The sequence below is a fragment of the Fusarium solani genome, assembly GCF_023522795.1.
Source record: "Fusarium solani strain SB1 chromosome Unknown bctg00000012, whole genome shotgun sequence".
NCBI lineage: Eukaryota > Fungi > Ascomycota > Sordariomycetes > Hypocreales > Nectriaceae > Fusarium > Fusarium solani.
In genome coordinates, this window is record NW_027072146.1 from 550,980 (window position 1) to 568,822 (window position 17,843).

A 17,843-nucleotide genomic window follows, 5' to 3' on the forward strand; every position below is an offset into this window, starting at 1 on the left:
GGTGTATGACCATTACCGGATCACCCGCATTAGTGCGCTTCATGGCTTAGAATCGGTGTCTTCGGGGGCTTTTGAGTCCGGTTCAAATTGATGGGAATGGTGAGGAATGCAGAAGACATTGATGTGGAAGAGGGAGAAGCCGCGGGAGTCCGCGGACTTGCTTACTATTAATGGTTAGTGGATCCTTGAGACCGTTACGCATAAAACGCTTGGGCGTTTTGAATTGTCAACCGCCTTCGTTGCTGTGGCTAGGTGTGGCCGTGGTGGCTGGATGGCAAGCTGTCTTCTAATTGGCTACAGAGGAGTCCATGTGTGCCGTGAGCAGTCATCATACTTGCACGGCCATTGTGCGAGTCACGTTACGTTATTTGTACTGTCGGCGGCGCACGTATTGCGTTGGTCCTGCCATCCAACGACCAGCTGAACTCTCTTGAAGTATTCTCGTTATTGCCCTCTTCTATTTCACCCATAAACTGCTTTCTTGAGAGCCAGGCCTTACTCGAATACTCGAATACACCGTCGCACCAGGTCCATACATGCTTGTGCACTGTGCCAACACAGACCAGGGATGAGCCAACATCAGCAGTCCAACAGCCAACAGAACAGCTTTATATGAAACCCCCTTGGCGCAGCTAATCTGCCTAAATAAATCCAGCTATGTTGGCCACTATCATCAAATACCTTTCGAAGCTCATGTCCACCATTTTTGCTACCCCCGAGCCTTGTCTCTGTCCTTTTTAAACGACAATCACCACCTGTAGCGCAAGCGATCATGGATCCTACGCCAAATCCCTCCGCTCCTGCTGGGAGCCTGTGGGAGAAGGCTCTCACTCAGATTGGGAATGAGCAGTTGAAAGCTGTGCTAGAAACAACCGCGAGAACGCAAAAGAGAGATATACTGGTATGTGCCTCTGCTGATACGTTCCAGAAATTGGGAGCCTAACGTTCCATCAAGTCGGCATTGCTACAAACCACAGGAGAGATGGAACAAAACTGCATCCGAAAGAGGATGAGATTTAGAGACGTTGATGGAAATGAGGTCATAACTTGCGACCTGTTCCAGAAGATGACTTGCTCTATCAAACAGTTCCAGCAAGAAAGCCAGAATGAGGGGCTGTCTGATCCCATCGATGCTTTCTTTCCCTGGACAGCTATTCGATACCTCCTTCGGAAGCTGATCGAGGATGCTCAAGAATATGGCCTTGTGATCAGCGAGTTGGTAAGATATACTTCAGGCTCCTCAGACCAAAACTTCGACTGACTGCGATAGGAACAAATTACCCGCGTAATAACCAAATGCGCCCAAGTCGAACGCCAGAGCCTTCATCAACAAAGCCCTTCTATGAGAGACAACCTGGTAATGGCATTGACACGCATGTATACCGAAATTCTCGCGCATCTTGGGAGAATGATCCGCTACTACAAAGCAAACACTCTTAGTAGGTTGGACATGTGCTTCCATGACACTCTTACTCTGTCGTTTTTAATGCTAACCCCAGTACAACAGACACCATGGAGGAAAGTGATTTTCTTCCTAGACAGAACTCGGCGGGTATGGAGGAAATCTTGAGGCAAGCAAGAGACATACTAAATCTTGCTCAACTGGATGAGGCTCAAGCATCACGATTCCTAGAACCAACTTTCGTTCGATCTTCCCCCTTGTCTCTGGTATGCTGGGAGACTTTGGCTGCGGATAGCCAGGAGAGATTGAACTCGTGGCTTGCCCCTATACCACTCAGCCAGCCTGTCAGAGATTCATCAGCATTCAACCCGGTGCTGGACGACCCACAGTTCCGGTCCTGGCACCTCTCAAGCTCATCTTGCCTGCTATTCATTCATGCCCCTCCTGGTTGGTGCTCTGCAGCGGTCGACGAGTTGTGGGACGCAGCCCAAGAGACCGTATCTCCTGCCCCGTTTGCCCACATCTGCTGCACCGAGATGCCGTATGGAAATGAGGTTTCCTTGTCAGACGCCATTATGCGTACCATCTTGTCACAATTACTCACTCACAAGAACGACGAAACAAAGATCCGCGAACTTCTATGGGCCGACTTTGAACGCCGATCAGCTCTAGCAAGAGTGAGAGGGCAACATGTCGCCAGGCTGAACAGCCACGAGTGTGTGCAGCTCATTCTTGAACTAGCAGAGCAAGATCCCTTGACGATTGTCATTACCGCCATTGACAAGGTCAAGGAGGTTGATCGTCGCAATCTGATGGAAGCCCTGAAGGAAATTGCTGTCAATACGGGCAACGTGGCAAAGATACTCGTATCTTGCAGTGACGGCATCAACGTCTTCTCCACGCTGGCTGAAGACCACCTTGAGCCTCAAGGCTTTCTTCCAACTCAAACCGAAGGTGATGTCTCTTTCAATGTGATCTGTTTTACAGGCTGTATAGAGAGAAAGATCGAAGCCGGAACATCCTCGCCAGAAGGAAGCACCTTTGGCATTGAATCTCGAGTTGAAACGGCCAGTGGCCCGCAACAGATCCCTATTCATCTTGCTCAGAGCGAAGCATCATTCCAGACCTTCGCAGATTACGAACTGGCCATCGTGGAGGCAACAGAAGTTGGCTCTGTGGCTGGCCTTGGACGACTTGAGCATCTCAACTTCTATCATCAGCTATTCTCCGAGGAAAACAAGGAGAAAGTGACTTTGATGACTCGAAAGGCCATACAAGGTGGTCACATTGAAGCTCTTGCCTGGTATCTCAAGACATCGCCCCTCGCTTCCGATCTCCTCCCGGTGGACGCAGTGGCCGTGGCTGTTCTATATAGTGACCTAGCGACGGTTAGGTATCTCCTAGACAATGGCATGAGTATCGAAACTGAAGGTCAATTCGGTTCACCGTTGGTTACGGCAAGCTTACTCAATCGTCAAGCCGGCGTCTGGGTACTTATTCAACTCGGGGCAGACGTCAATGCAAAGGGAACTTTTGGAAGTGCCTTGGACATTGCGGCAATGAAAGGACACGCAAGCATTGTCAAAATGCTCCTTGAGTCAGGAGCGAGCGTTTTTCGACGACGACGAGGAGTGCATAGATCCGTTTTGCAGGCTGCTGCATTCAATGGTCACTTGGACACAGTAGAGCTGCTACTTGACGCAGGGGCAGACGATTCTATCGGAGGCTATACAAAGGACGCACTTCATGCCGCAATAGAGGGAGGCCACGCTGATATTGTGTTGCTCTTGCTCGCAAGAGGTTTCCCGTCTCGGCCACGCGATAGGCTGTATGGGAAAGAGCAATGGCCGGCCCGTTCCAGCGAGTCCAGAGACCTTCTACGTGAAACATCTCCGGAGAGGGTTGCTCGAGAAGACGGCGAATATGACGAGAGCAAGGGGATTGCCGCTTCCAAATCATGCTCCTCGCCTCCTACAAACCTCGAGGCCATCTTTGAGGCCGATCAGCATCCCTGGACTCGGAAACAGAGTTTGATGACGGATCAAGAGAGGGGTTCCTTCAAGTACATCAACGCTCTTGATTCAGCTGTCCGGGCAGGGCATGATAGTGTGGTTGGTCTGATCCTCAGCCTGGCAGATGCTCTAGATCTTGGCAACAACGCAGTCGAAAAAGCTACTGTAGTCGCAGTGGAACAAGGCCATTTCTCGATTCTCGATCTTCTTCTGAAGCATCTAGCTACCAGGATACCCATCACTGAATGTCTCGAGTCTCTTTTTGACGCTGCGCGTCAATCAAAGACTCGGAATTGTTCAGTGGCGGAGCAAGTCTTTGCCATTGTAGGCCAATACTGCACCCCTGTCGAACTGGACAAGTTCAAGGCGGAGACGCTCACGATGGCTCAAAGATACGAGGCAAGCGATGATTTGCCGGTGGCTCAAGATATGAGGTCCGCCTGTACCCATGGGAAGCTTGATGAACTGTTGACCATCATCGACTCAAGGCATATTTGTCAACTCAAGCCAGAACAATTGACAGAAGCACTTAACCAGTGTGCCATGTATGGCCATTATTCACCTTTCAAATCCCTTTTTGAGTTTCTCCTTGACTCTGACTACATCCACGACATATCCAAAGTCTCAGACAGTTGCCTAGTCGGAGCAGCGGCAAATGGCCACCTCGATATCGTCAAGTTGCTCATCTCGTTGCGAGAGACAGCACCATTCAGCACCATGGTTATTGGCGGCGCGTTAGTCAATGCCTGCGAAAGAGGACATGCCTGTGTTGCTCAATACTTGGTCCAAGACGTGTCGGCAAATGTCAACGAGCTTGCTTTCGATTCTCTGCTAGGTCTGTTGTCAGAGTTTCCGTTCAAAGTGGATATCTGGCGCCCTTCTCGATCAAGTCCCAAGAATACCGGATCTTCTCTCCCTATCATATCGCCTCTCCAAGCCGCTCTTCGAGGCTTCACACAAGCAGACTGTGGTTATACGAGGAATGGGTGCATGCAGCGTAACATCAACCCTCAGTCCGACCCTGATCAGATTGTCAAAGTGCTGCTGGACTTGGAGGCCGACCCAAATGAGCTTGGGGGTCAACAGATGTATCCCATCCAAGCTGCCGCAGAGTTTTGTCCTCCTTCAGTGGTGAAACAGTTAATCGAAGCTGGTGCCGATGCCAACCTGATTGTGTGGGAAGACTCGGCCATCTTCAAGGCAGCTGGTCGAGAGGTGTCAAGCGGGGAGGCACTGAAAGTGCTCGTGGATTCTGGAGCCAAACTTCCTGACGAAGAAACCACCATTCAAAAGCTATTTGGGAAGCCATTGTACTACTTTGATCCCTATCCCCAAGAGGATGGATGTTCTTCTCGTAGCCGCGGCTTTCAGGTCAATCAGTCCTTGGAAGAGGTGTTTAAGCAAGGACCTGGAGCAGCCATTTCTACCTTGATGGCGCTCTATCCCCAGTGGACAGCTTCTGACGAGAGATGCGGACATGTACTGCAAATGGCAGCCTTTCTAAACCACCACGACTTGGTCGCCACGCTGCTGTCACGAGGCGTCGATGTCAATGCTGCAGGACACTACTACGGAACAGCTCTACAGGCTGCAGCACGTTGTGGACATAATGATATGGTCCTCCGGCTGCTTAGTGCAGGTGCTCAAGTCAACATCCTCCAAGGGCAGTGGGAGACGGCGCTACGTGCCGCAATTGTCGGCGGTCACGAGGAGGTCGTTCGCACGCTTCTTCGCAACGGCGCAGACTTCAAGCTGGGGTCGACATTCGAAACCAAGAACCATGGAGATATAACATCTTCCTGCTTACAACTGGCCATCAGGACAAACAAGGTTGGCATAGTCAATGCCCTTCTCGAGGCTGGAGCTGTTCCATCCGACGACGAGTCAGACCGTATGGGTAAGGACGTTGATCAGCCTCCGCTCATCATTACTGTTCTGCGAGGGAACCTAGAGATAGCAAGAACTCTGATCGACTCTGGTGCTGATGTCAACGCGGAGGGCAGAAAGAGAGACAACTGCAGCAGTCTCGATGGCGGGCACGCGTGTCCGCTCTGTGCAGCGATCTCCAAGAAACGACTGGACATTGCCAGGCTTCTTCTGGAACGTGGCGCCGACGTGAACCATACAAACAAAGGTTGCAGAAGCCCACTTTCTCTCGCAGTCGACGTAGAGGATCAATATCTGGTGCGTCTCTTGCTCAAACACGGGGCCAAAGTCCGCACAGTCCTCACAGAGGCAGCTGAGCATAACCACCTGGGAATAGTTCAAGACCTGCTAGCGGCCAGGGCAAGAGTCATTGCACAAGGGCCCTGGGAGAATCCTGTGATAGTGGCTCTCAAGAAACCCTATCGTAGGGAGGTGAAGGACGTCCGGATCGCCGAGGCCCTTCTGGAGGTTTTGATGGAGACTCCGGATCCTGAACCCATCATCGAGAAAGCTCTCTCCGAGGCTATCAAGGAAGACAACAGCAGAAGCGTGGGCATTATACTTGACTATCTCCCTACTTCCGCCTTGAGATTACGTCAAGCCTGCTCTGCGGGGGCTGATCAAGCTGTGAAGCGGATATTGCAGCAAGGCGTGGACCCCAACGAGGCTGACGACAAAGGGGACTATCCCATCCACCTTGCAGCTGCGCATCTACACCCAGCTGTTGTCAATACCTTGATCCAACATGGAGCTGACTTGAACGCAACCACCCGCGAGGGCAAAACACCACTCCAAGCAGCCTTGGAGGCCTGCGGAACACCACGACTCGACCTCTCCAATTCAGGGCCAGCATGGCACAAACCAAGGCGTGGGACAGCCCGGAAGCGCCGGCGATTATCCAAGTGGCCTCAAGACATCGGAAGCAGTCCTCCTACTATCGCGTTTCCCAGGTTCCATCGGTGTGAGCTGATTGCCGCCACGCTACTAGACAACGGTGCAAGCCCTGTCTCCGTGACGAGGAGTGCAGCAGGGTCGCCTCTTCATGTGGCTTGTCTGATTGGAAGCAAACATACAGTTGTCAGGCTTCTTGAAAAGGGTGCAGACGTCAATCAGATCGGTGGTCCTTTCAAGCACGTCCTATCCATTGCCATCGCAACCAGCCGACCAGACCTTGTTGCGCTTTTGCTCCAGCATGGGGCTGACCCCAACTACCGTCGTGAGAACTACGACACCCCGCTCCATCTTGCCGGCAAGATGAATTCAACATTATCGGTCAAGCACTTACTCGAGCATGGAGCAGATGCGGCCAAGCGTGATGCCGATGGCAATCTCCCGCTGGACGTTGCCCTCAAGAGCGCAGAAATAGAACGGAGAAACTCAGGCCACGTTTGGAGCGAGGATACTATTCAGTCTCTGCTCAAGTCAGCAGGAGGCGATACTCAAGAGACTGACCTGTTCAAGCCCGTAAGATGATCGGCCATGTGGGTTCTGCGGGTAGTGTCCTGATAATGCTAAGTCACGACCTAACTTTTCCTATTGGGGGAGATTTATTTTCACCCATTTTGGGGCGATGTTGCTAGATGGGACTCGGATGCAGTTGGTCGAGGTTCTGACGAGGCACAACCGGAAGCTGGATGTGGGATACAGTTGACACCAGATACCGCAATGATGGTGACAGGTGGCTGCACAATATGAGGTAGAGCTTGCGAGAGAAGCATGCAGAGGAGTAGAAGTAAATATATATTGTATAATCTTCAATTGCTGTCCAATAACGCCCCGCTAAATCGCTACCCTCTATAAGTTCTATTGTGCTCCGAAACACAGATCTTCCCTTCTTCAGACATGTCATCTATACTTGAATTGACATGATCTGGCTCTCCCGTGGATAGCTCATGGCCGAAGCGCAAGACTCCCGTTCTATACCTCGTTTCTGCTGAGTGACTGTTTGCCTCCAGTATATCGCCAATGGGAACGGTCGATCCGACTCGGTCCAAAAGCCCTCCCCGTTAACTGCCCGACGACGATAGTTGCCCGATTTTGCTCCCTTTATCAGGTTCTCCACGTCTCGATGCTCGCTGGTTCTCTTATCCCACTTGAGTTTCAACGCGTTAAAGTCGTCGCTAACGAGAATCGGAATCTTTGGTGATACAGATGAAGATTGTGTTGATGTATGTAATGATTGCGAGAATAGGAGTTTGTATGTGGCGATCGTCAAAAATGGACTGTACACAAGGGTTTCCTCATTGATCATTTGTCCAGCGTCGCCCAAATCTGATGAGGATGGCGTTCGAAGAACAGTGATGCCAAGACTGTTTAGGAAAGCTTCGTCAATGGCTGTAAAGGTGGGATCTTGGGCGTATAACGTGAGCGGCCCCTTCTCGGCCATTGGTATTGTCAGGTGGGACGCGATAGCCATAAAGATAACGAGTTGCTTAATCCGACGCTGTTGGTCTTTCGAGTCCAAGAGACTGCCAAGACCAAGAGACACGAGTCTCGTGATCCGTGGGCGGTTCTTTACGTTGAGCATGTCCTCAAAAGAGGCAGCAAGAGCAGACTGGTTGAAAAGATCCATAGCGTCATCGTAAAGCCGAGAAAGCTGATCCAATTGCCTAGAAGACCCAGCATGTTTACGCGAAGACGATTTGAGGCTTTTCGTTTGATGAGATCGCGCGCCTAACAACGCCTGTCAGCAAGACCCTGGCACTCGCGCCTGGGCAGGCTCACCATTGCCCTCCAAGGGCTGGGGTTTAATTGTGTGTCGCATTTGGATTAGTGTCGATGTGACAAGGTCAGCACTTGAGCAATGTCTTATCGGGATGAATGAAGCAGTACACGGTGTGCAGTGTTTACGATGTGGAACTATGAGATGGGATTTGGGAGTCAAGGCAACGATTATCTTTATACAGCTATTCTATAAACACCACATTTATCATCCAACTCTTCAACACGAGCTTGCATTGCGTTGCGTGCTCGGTCTTCGGTTTCTTCGGTGTTCCATGTCAGCGGTGCTTGATAAGCCGACAGGGATCGCGTCTGCCGGAAAAATGACGAGCGCGGTTCGAATTGGGAATGTACATTTCTAAGCTAGATTACGCCGGCCTGATCTGACAAATCGCCGATTGAGTCATCTCTCGACGCTGATACGGACGGCAGAATGTTAACAAGCCGCGCATTCCCATGAGATTTGAGTCGAGATAAATATCTCTTCGAGTCAGACGCGTATGGGAGTCATCGGACTTTGCGTCATATTTCCACTCAACGAACCTGGCAGGGTTCATTGGTCATCGTTGAACATCTAGCCGCCCATACCAAAGTTCTTTACTCGCTCACAGCCCTGTCAGACCCTTGTTTGAAGCGTACAAACTAACGTTATTCTGGATGGAGCGTTCAAGACAGTGGACTGGCCGTCATCCAGACGTCCCCAATTTCCAACCTCACGTCAGCCCTTGACCTCTAAGCGATAACCATAGCCCAAGAGAGTCAAGTGCGTCAAGCTAGCCACCTACAATTCAGAGCAGGGCACCTCGGCTGGCAGTAATTCGCACTGCAGCGCCAATCAATAATGAGGATGTGCTCAAGGCCAAGCAAAGAGAGTGACCGTTTTGACATTGCCCCAATCGCTCCAGCCTGCCAATGAACAGTGGTGGACCTGATGGACAGGGTTCTCGGTTATGGTACCCGAGCTGACAAGGCATGGAATCATTGTAAGCTGGCAGCTAAGCGAACTCTCATGATGAGTAACAATCGCGGGGATGCTTCACTGGCCAGTCTGCATACCTGTCAAACTATCATTTAGCTGCGATCAATAGCGCCGAGCACATTCATCAGAAACTTGAGAAACATAATTCATGTCTCGGGTTGAAATGCTACTATTCGCAGGCCGTATTTACGTGCCCTTGATGCTGCTATCACTGTTATGTTTGCAGTCAATGTGAGATGAAAATAGGCGCATTGCGGGTCTGGTGTAAACATTTCAATGAAGTAATCAAGCATAATGTTCTATATGTAATGAATGAAACATGATAAAACTTATATACAGTCTATAGATAACTGATATGAAACAATAATATGTGCAGAATATGTGCAAGAAGGTAAATATGCCATGTACTCGTTCCCTCATCCTACCCGTCATCCATCATCAATCTATACCATACCATGCATGCCCATCACCCAACCGAACCGTTTTCAAAAGAAAGAAAGAAAGACCGGAAAATTAGGCAAGAATCTCCTCGAGGGAGCGCTTAGCGTTCCTCTTGATACCGCACTTGTTCAGGCAAGCGTCAATGCCGAGAGCAATGTTGGCAGGAATCATCTCGCGGAAGCTCTCAATGTCCTTTCCGTCGATGGTCTGGATTCCACCAAGAGTAGCCTGAACAACGTCCCCGTTCAGGCTGAAGAAGTTCTGAGCAATCTGGTTCACACCGGGGTCGACATCGTTGAAGCCAGCGACGAAGACGGCATCCTCGCAGTCGGGGTTGAACTCCTGGTGGATGGCTCCCTTAGGGAAGACGGACATCTGCCAGGTGTCCATGGTGTTCTCGATGGGTCGGGCACCGTTCTCAATAACAAAGTTGGTCACGAGACGTCCCTTGACGATGATGTTGAGCTCGGTGGCTCGGTTGTGGACGTGAGCAGTGTTCATGCCGCAAGGACCGAGGAAAGCGACAGTCATGGAAGCGCCGTTGCCGATGAGAGCAGGCATGGTGAGAGCAGTAGCAGAGGTGGAACGGCCACCCTTTCCCTTGGACTCTCCAGCTCCAGTGGCGGCCTTGAAGTCAAAGACGTAGTCGCCAGGCTGGTCGAGGAGCTTGACGCGCTCAACCTGGGTGGGGGCTGTGAGGAGCTTGGCGATGAGGTCCCTGTCGCCGGAGCGGGTGTTGATGGGGACGATGGGAGGGAGAACGTTGTCGATGCTGTCGTTTCCTCGTTCGGCGACGGTTGCGGGGGCGGCGAGGGCCGTGCCGGCCAGGAGGAGCATGCTCATGAACTGCATTTTGAGTGATTTAGGGGTGTTGATTAAAGTTTAGAAGTGATTAGAAGTTGTCGAGTGTGAAAAGTTTGTTGATTTGATGTGGATGATTAGTGTTGTTGTTGATGGTGTAGAAGGGTGGTGGTGAGTGATGATGGTGTCTTGTTAGTCCGTCTTGTTCTTCTTATAAGCACTTTGACCTCGGACTCTGACCTCGCTACAAGCTGTGATATCCTTAATCGGCCGCTCGCAAGAAAAGTTCTTGGGCCTCAACCGTCAGCGCTAACATCACAAGAATCTGACTGCATCGGTACTGCCAGTCCCGCACATGACACTGTTATTCCCAACTACTCCCTGATAGCAGGGCTGAGTTGAATCTCTGTGCGCTGGCAGCCGAGTTCCGGAAGGGTAACCAATCAGAGTCAAGCTTGGCATAGCTGACCGTTTATTTCCAGTACCAAACGGCTTGCTCCGCCTCTTCGGGGGCTGGAGGGGCCTGAAGGATCGCTGGGGCTGATGACTGCGGAGACATTTGCTGGTCGGCTATTGATCTGTTTCTGCGAGATTAGGGCTAGCCTTGTTTGGTTTTTACTACTAAGCATTAACCTGCAATGGGCCATGGACCCCAACTTGGTGATGCAGCTTACGGCCCAAGTTGAGGTCCCCGAAATTGCCTGCTGACTCTGCAATGTCACAATGACAGCTCTAACCCGCATCTCATCTACATGAAGTCGGTGAAAGAAGTAAAAAAGATCTTTTGTGATGGATTTGCGAGATTGTCGAGTGCATCTGGGGTATGACAGCTTTTGATTCCAAAGTGGCTGGGATCCATCGCGCTTGACTTGAGCCAAGCCACGTAATCTTAATATCACCAAATAATGCCTGACTAAAACACGTCTAAATCGATCAAAGCGACAGGGTTCATGGGAGAGGAGAGTGCTTTTAATAGATTTTGCTGCGGCCCTAGCCACACTCTGCGTTCTTGAGCAGTGGCTAGTGAGGGTTGCATTGAGCTGTCTTTGCTTGCGCTGGTATTGGTGGTTTCATGGCACAAATTGAGAGTAAAAATACTTAGATTATGCTAAACAAGCATTGTTTTAGTGGTATTAGCGGTGTTTTAGACTTTCTAAACAGGCGGGTAGTGACAGTTGTTGTGAGAGCTTTGTTTGGTGTTTCATAAGGGCTTGAAACAAGGTGTTTACACTGCCGGCTGTGCTCCTACAATTCACGCTCAATGCCCAAATATTATAGCTCGCTTATCGAAATTATCAAAAATGTTTCCATTCATTACCCGAAAATAGTTATCCCTTGCTCCAGCTTGTCCCCCATTATCCGTTGAAAATACCAGCATCGCCGTTGCTCTAGGGTAGCATTTGCTTCAATGCCGACCGCCCGCTTACTACACCTCGTGAGGACTGTCTTGTCCGGGGTTCGCCTCCTCATAATGCAACCGCTTGACAAGCCGATAATACAGAGCAGCAAGGGTCGCACCGAGAGCCGGTCCTACCCAGTAGATCCAGTGATAGCCGGGGAAGCTTGCGCCTGCGACTGCGCATCCAAAGCTGCGCACTGGGTTTGCAGAGCCACCCGTCACGGAAACGCCTGTCAGAGAGTGTTAGTACTCGGTCATGTTGCCGTAAGGAGACTAGGGATTACTCACCGGGGATAAGGGCCACAAAGAGTGCAAGTCCGATGCCGACGGGTGCAAGGAACGTGTCGCGTGACTTTTCAGCCGCCAACATCAAAACAACAAAGACGAGTTGTGCCGTGAAGAACATCTCGAGAAAGACACCGCGTGCGACAGAGGTGTTTGGCCCAAGAAGAGTGTTGGCCTGCTCAACTTGTCCAGGGAACATGGCATCAACAAGACCACCAGCACAAATAGACCCAAGAATCTGTGCAGGAAAGAGAAAGGCTGCGCGCGTCCATGACAATTGGCCCCCAACACATAAACCCAAAGACACCTATATAAAGAATATGAGTTTGCGTATATACCAGATCGGGAAAGGGGCTGCCTACAGCTGGGTTGAACAAACCGCCACTGATGCGATAAAACGCCCATGCATTTACCAAAAGGGCAAACCCGTACGACACGGCGATCCAGATATCAGTGCTGCTGGCTAGTCCTCCGTTAGGCGCCGTATATGGCGCTTGGAGAATGGCCATGAGATTCCCTGCATAGCCAAAGTAGAGGAAGAAAAAGGTCCCCACAAACTCGCCAGATGCTGCGACGAGGTGACGACCGACTGGACTGAGTCGGTACCGTTGATGGGGTGGACCGTCTAAAACGCCGGCTTCGTCTGATGTTGCCATGTTATTTGGTGTGAGGAGCTATACAAGCTTGATCCTTGCTGTCTGTGCCTAGTGTCGAACCTGAAAATCCGGTTCAAGAGAAAAAGATGGTGTTGCTGTGCGCATAAAAGAGAAAAGCAGGGAAATTCAACTCCTGGGTCAGGAAAACCTGGGGGAGCTATCAAGCTACCTAAAGTGGCTTGAGACAAACATCAAATTTGACCCTCCTCTTGGCTGATGTGCTGGACTTGAGAATGACGCGCACATTGGCTGTTTGTTGCGTCGAACGGGTGACGGTGACACCTGTGGTAGGCTACTGGGCACTCTTCGCTATGACATCAAGTGCACTTTTTGAATTGTCTAGTGAAGTGATATACACGGCTTGCTGCGGTGAGATGATGCTCAAACTGCACAGCTGAAGACGGTTCGCCTAGCAATAGACAGAGATTTGCGTAGGCGCATATTGTAGGTGTCGACGGTGAGGTTCTCATACCAGTAATTGCCAGGGAGCCTCAAGAACCGACCAGGTATCTGAACCACGAGCGTTACATTCCATTCCCATCTCGTCCATCTGCAGGTTCTCGTCCTTTGCAGACCCCAAAAGCTAATCGATATTAAGCCGTGGTGGAGGGTCACCCTACCCTCTCGTCGACAGCCACAGCCCGTTGGCACGTAACCAACACCCAATGCGGACCTTTTCCTCCTGCTCGTGCAGCCTGTGCGACGTGTTGGTGTTAGGCTAGAATGGAAAGAGGTGGTGGCATCGTCGATCGTTGGACGTCATAGCGTGTTTTTTTTAAGACATTGGAGATCATTTTGCCGTGTTTGGAGAGGGCTGTGATTTGGGTGGCTTGATTATTGATGATAGTCTGGTTGATCAGAGAGGGGCCATGATATGATGTTTCTATGTAGTTTAATCGACAGAGGGTATATGAAGTGGCCGCAGAAGGTATCCTGCTCAAGACGTTTCATGCATTTCGTTTGTGAAACTCGGATCGCTGACAACATGCGCTCGCTTTTCTCCTCCAGAGTAGTATCGAACAGCAATACAAAGGGTCCTGATGATGAGAGGGTGACCACGAACGTAAGGACCCGTAAAGTATATGTCGGCATTCTCGTGTACCCGTGATTGCAGTGTCGCAAGTTGTCCAACGTTGTTGAACAAGGCGAAAACCAGAGAATGGCAGATATCGGCATCCGAGAAGGGAGGTTTGCTTGTTGTTTGTGATGCATCGTCTTCTGCTGTTCTGGAGAGGTGGTACTGTGATCGATGCTCTTTGCTGAATGCCTTGCAAAATGTCGATGCAACAGCAGTCATCTTCATGCCAATCCGAGTATAGTCGACGCCATATATGTCTCCAATCAGCTTATCGACATTAGAGTTGTCGCCCTTGTCTGCAAGGTCAAGCATCTCATCAAAGGTACGGGCTTTTGTGAGAAGCAGAAGAAGTCCACAGAGGGCAGAACCACCAAAAGACGAGCCTGTGATGCGCTCACATCGGCGATTGTCAAAGACTTGAAAGAATGAAACTCCAGAGCCGATATTCACGAGTAAATAAGGTCGTGTGAGGTCTGTTGGCAGAGTTGAAGGTATAATGTTGTCATCCTTGAACGTGAAAATGTCGCAATCCGGCCCCGGAATAGGTGGACTCAGGTGGTCTATGAGGCCTGTAAGCGTACGACAGTGAGAGATACACATGTTAACATACCCGCAGCAGAGGCGTCCACCACATCCTGCATCCCAAATGCCAAGGACCCCTCAAAAAGTGTGAGACTCTAGCGGTGAGCTGCCGTTGGCCGCAGCCTCAATTGAGGCCTTCTGCTGGCTGACCTGGTCACATCCGCCCTGTGCTTCCACAGAAGACGCAGGACCCCGATTGGCTAGGTCTGGCGACGACAACCCCATCTTTGAGGAACTGGTTTGTTGGTTTGGTGATTGATGGTGGAATAGGGCTCAAGCAAGCGCGCCTCGGGAAAACCCTAGGCAGTTTAGTTTGCGGAGTCGGAGATTATTAAGAAAGGGGCCTCGGGAATAGATTTCTGAGCCGTCGCATCCACATTAACTCCGAGGGCTAATACGACGTTAGGAAGTTGGGAAATAGTCTTGACTAATTGAATGATCAAGGCCGATGACACCTCTGGACAAGTTGCAACTCGTCCTGAAATGCTGCTCATAAGAGGGCAATAGTGCACAGGTTGTCTCTGAGATAGCTAGGAAACTTGGAGCAACCCTATTTGGGAGTATATTATGTCCCAAATGATGCAAATAGTCTTGACAAATTATAATAGTCGGTCTAGCTCATGGCCACTTCTATTCCGATGCTGGTTGCTGTGTCCCGCAAGTTGATCACCCGAATGCATCTACTTTTTTAACCCCATGCCACGGGGATCAACAGTCATCCCGTCACGAGTCCGAACGGCGTAAAAACAAACTCACTGAAGCCCGAGTAGGATTTCCGATATCAGAGACAATTAATTGGGCCATAATAAGTGGTGTCTTTATGTCCGTCTTTCAGGACGCATTCGTCCGTTATTCACCGAAGTTACAGTTCCATAATTCTCCCAACATCTCACCCGAAGAATAAATACATGTTGGATGAATCAATACACATTTTATCAGATCATCTTTGCTTTTTGTTGTTTTGTTCTGTCACCAATAAGATTCCGTTCTATCCTCCGCGGAACCGGATCGGGGTCACGGGGTCGGACGGTCGGAGGATCGGAGGATCGGACGGTGGCGGACATGACAAAATCCCGCTCAATCCCATCAACACATGGAAAAGAGTCAAATTCAACTTGATACAAACACTCCTCAAAAAAGATACAAACTCATCTTCCGGAAATAATGGACCATCCGTCTTCGTCCCCGGACTCGGGTCGGCGTCCACCTCCGAACAGGCGGAGAGATAAGCCCCAGCTCTCGTGCAATGCCTGTAGAGTGAGAAAGTAAGCGGCATCCACTGACCCATCCATGCTCCGATTCTTCACTTTCCTCGTAACTCTGACATTGAGCAGGGCCAAATGTGACCGGCAATTGCCATGCAGCACCTGTGTGAAGCGTGATATTGCTGCAAAATGTACCTATCCACCTACGAGGCAGCCCAAGAGGGCTGGCGTGTCTCGACCAAGAGCTGAGAGCTCTACTGGCATTCGGAAGAGACTGGATAACCTCGAGCATCAAATCATCTCTCTGATGGAGACTAGCGCAGTCTCACATCCAATCTCACTACCCGACAACACTGACCAATTATCCAACATGAGCCTGGATTCGTTATGTGACATCCTCAACAAGACAGGCCCTTCCCAGCAACCCAACTTCAAGGCCGGCAACTTGAACACTTCTACCGGTGCACCATCCTACGTCAGCAGCACACACTGGGTCGCCATCCTCGACAGCATCTCTGAGATGAAGAATGAGGTCCAATCAGAAAGCGATAATCCGTCACCACATTCTGACGATAGCCCTGCCAGGGACCCAGTCGAGAAGCCTGCACTTCTCTTTGGACATCAGGGGAGCATTTCGAGGGAAGACATCCTTGCTGCCATGCCGCCCAGGCCTGTGGTAGACCGTTTGGTATCTGAGTATTTCACTGACCTCGATATGATGCCACGTACGTGATAAACCCACACACCATTCAATTCTCTGGCTTACTGATGGAATGGTACTGCAGATATCGCATGCCTCCATACACCAACATTTTTTCGACAGGTATGTTGCGATGTGCAGATGACTGTACATCGAGACTCTTGTCGTCAAATGCCGTTTCCTGACAGCTATCGCAGTATGAGAACTTTTGGTCCAACCCCGACAGCGCTTCCATCATGTGGCTGGGGTTCTTGTACTCCATGATGTGTCTCTCAGCACATTTCAGCCCAGCAAACATGTTGGCCGAGCCTGACGTTGAAAACACCCAGACGCGCACCGCGAGACCTCAGTACATTGATCAAGTGGTCCAGTGCCTGTCCCTGGCAGATTATAGTCGAGGAGGCCCGTATGTCATCGAGACCCTCCTGCACTACTTCACCATCGAACACGTAAGGCGACCAGACACTGAAGTTGATACTTGGCTTATCCTCGGTGTCATTCTACGTCTTGCCTTGCGGATGGGATATCACCGGGATCCAGCGCAATTTCCGAAGCTGAGTCCCATCGAATGTGAGATTCGAAGACGAGTATGGGCAACTTTGTACATCTCGGATATCATGGTTTCGATGCAAATCGGGGTACCGAAAATGGTCCAAGAGGGTCAATGGGACACTCGTGATCCATTGAATCTGAGCGATGAGGACTTTGACGAGAACACCACTGAACTCCCGCCCTCCAGAGGTGACGATCAACAAACACCCGTCTTCTTCATCATTGCGAGGTACAAGATGGCAAAGGTGATGGGCGTCATGGCCGACATCATAAATGCGACCCAGTACGACCCGGTCAAGGCTGCCGGAGCTGCCGGATTACTCAAAGCCACCTACGATTCCCTTCCCTCGGTCCTGAAGCTTGGATCTAATGGGCCTAACGACCACCCCCGAACTATCATGCATCGATATGTCTTGGCTATTCAGCTGCATCAAGCGGAGATGCTCGTGCATCTTCGATGTATGGCGACGCCGCCCCAAGAAGACGATTTTACTCGGCCGGATAGTTCTCTGAACATCTTGTTGAACGCAGCTCTCAAACTCCTTGAATATCGAGGTTTGCTCTACCAGGAGGCGCAACCAGGAGGACCGCTTTGGCTAGTGAGATGGAAGCTCTCATCTACTCTTGCCCACGAATTTCTTCTAGCTACCGTGGTTCTCTCAAAGGCCCTATTCTCGACACTGGGACCTCATCCGCTCGTTCAAGCAGGAACAGACATGGAAGTCCGTATCTTGTCAACACTAAGGCAAACTCATGAGCTTTGGCTTCGATCCAAACATCGATCAAGTGAGGCGAGACAAGCAGCGGACCTATTGACGTCTCTGTTCCACGCCCTTGATCCAACCCCTAGCATGGAACCAACCAACCCAGATGGGTCCGTTATAGACTTGGAGACATACCTCGGCTTGAACTTGGATAGCTTGTTGCCTGGGTGGTTTTTGGATTAATTTATACAGAAAGGATTGAAACCACACATGTTTTGTATAAAGCCTGTTGGCCAGGAACTGACTTCATCTGGCGTTAAGCTACGCGCAGAAACATCTCATTAGAAGCATATGTTGTTCATGGGTAATCACTTCACTCCTCACTGAAAATTAGCAACAA

The 17,843-nt window shown here is 50.5% G+C and overlaps 6 protein-coding genes across 6 annotated transcripts; 2 read left to right on the plus strand and 4 right to left on the minus strand.

Annotated features, from left to right (window-relative positions):
* Positions 1-772: 772 nt before the first annotated feature.
* MRS44_016183 (uncharacterized protein) lies at positions 773-6,813 on the plus strand (the record flags this gene model as incomplete). Its single annotated transcript, XM_065617921.1, has 4 exons — positions 773-901; positions 956-1,219; positions 1,271-1,439; positions 1,508-6,813. 4 exons carry the CDS (start codon positions 773-775, stop codon positions 6,811-6,813), a joined length of 5,868 nt encoding a protein of 1,955 aa, XP_065473993.1.
* A 376-nt stretch (positions 6,814-7,189) lies between these two features.
* Positions 7,190-7,912, minus strand: MRS44_016184 (uncharacterized protein; the record flags this gene model as incomplete). The annotated part of the gene is made up of 1 exon (XM_046273161.2): positions 7,190-7,912. The coding sequence occupies one exon, from the start codon at positions 7,910-7,912 to the stop codon at positions 7,190-7,192; it is 723 nt and encodes a 240-aa protein (XP_046125164.2).
* A 1,641-nt stretch (positions 7,913-9,553) lies between these two features.
* On the minus strand, positions 9,554-10,333 carry MRS44_016185 (uncharacterized protein; the record flags this gene model as incomplete). The annotated part of the gene is made up of 1 exon (XM_046277802.2): positions 9,554-10,333. One exon carries the CDS (start codon positions 10,331-10,333, stop codon positions 9,554-9,556), a length of 780 nt encoding a protein of 259 aa, XP_046125163.1.
* Positions 10,334-11,708: 1,375 nt separating this feature from the next.
* On the minus strand, positions 11,709-12,622 carry MRS44_016186 (uncharacterized protein; the record flags this gene model as incomplete). Its single annotated transcript, XM_065617922.1, has 3 exons — positions 11,709-11,911; positions 11,970-12,204; positions 12,305-12,622. 3 exons carry the CDS (start codon positions 12,620-12,622, stop codon positions 11,709-11,711), a joined length of 756 nt encoding a protein of 251 aa, XP_065473994.1.
* Positions 12,623-13,559: 937 nt separating this feature from the next.
* On the minus strand, positions 13,560-14,341 carry MRS44_016187 (uncharacterized protein; the record flags this gene model as incomplete). The annotated part of the gene is made up of 2 exons (XM_065617923.1): positions 13,560-14,260; positions 14,311-14,341. The coding sequence occupies 2 exons, from the start codon at positions 14,339-14,341 to the stop codon at positions 13,560-13,562; spliced, it is 732 nt and encodes a 243-aa protein (XP_065473995.1).
* Positions 14,342-15,572: 1,231 nt separating this feature from the next.
* Positions 15,573-17,686, plus strand: MRS44_016188 (uncharacterized protein; the record flags this gene model as incomplete). Its single annotated transcript, XM_046273160.2, has 3 exons — positions 15,573-16,212; positions 16,273-16,310; positions 16,385-17,686. 3 exons carry the CDS (start codon positions 15,573-15,575, stop codon positions 17,684-17,686), a joined length of 1,980 nt encoding a protein of 659 aa, XP_046125160.2.
* Between the last annotated feature and the right edge of the window lie 157 nt (positions 17,687-17,843).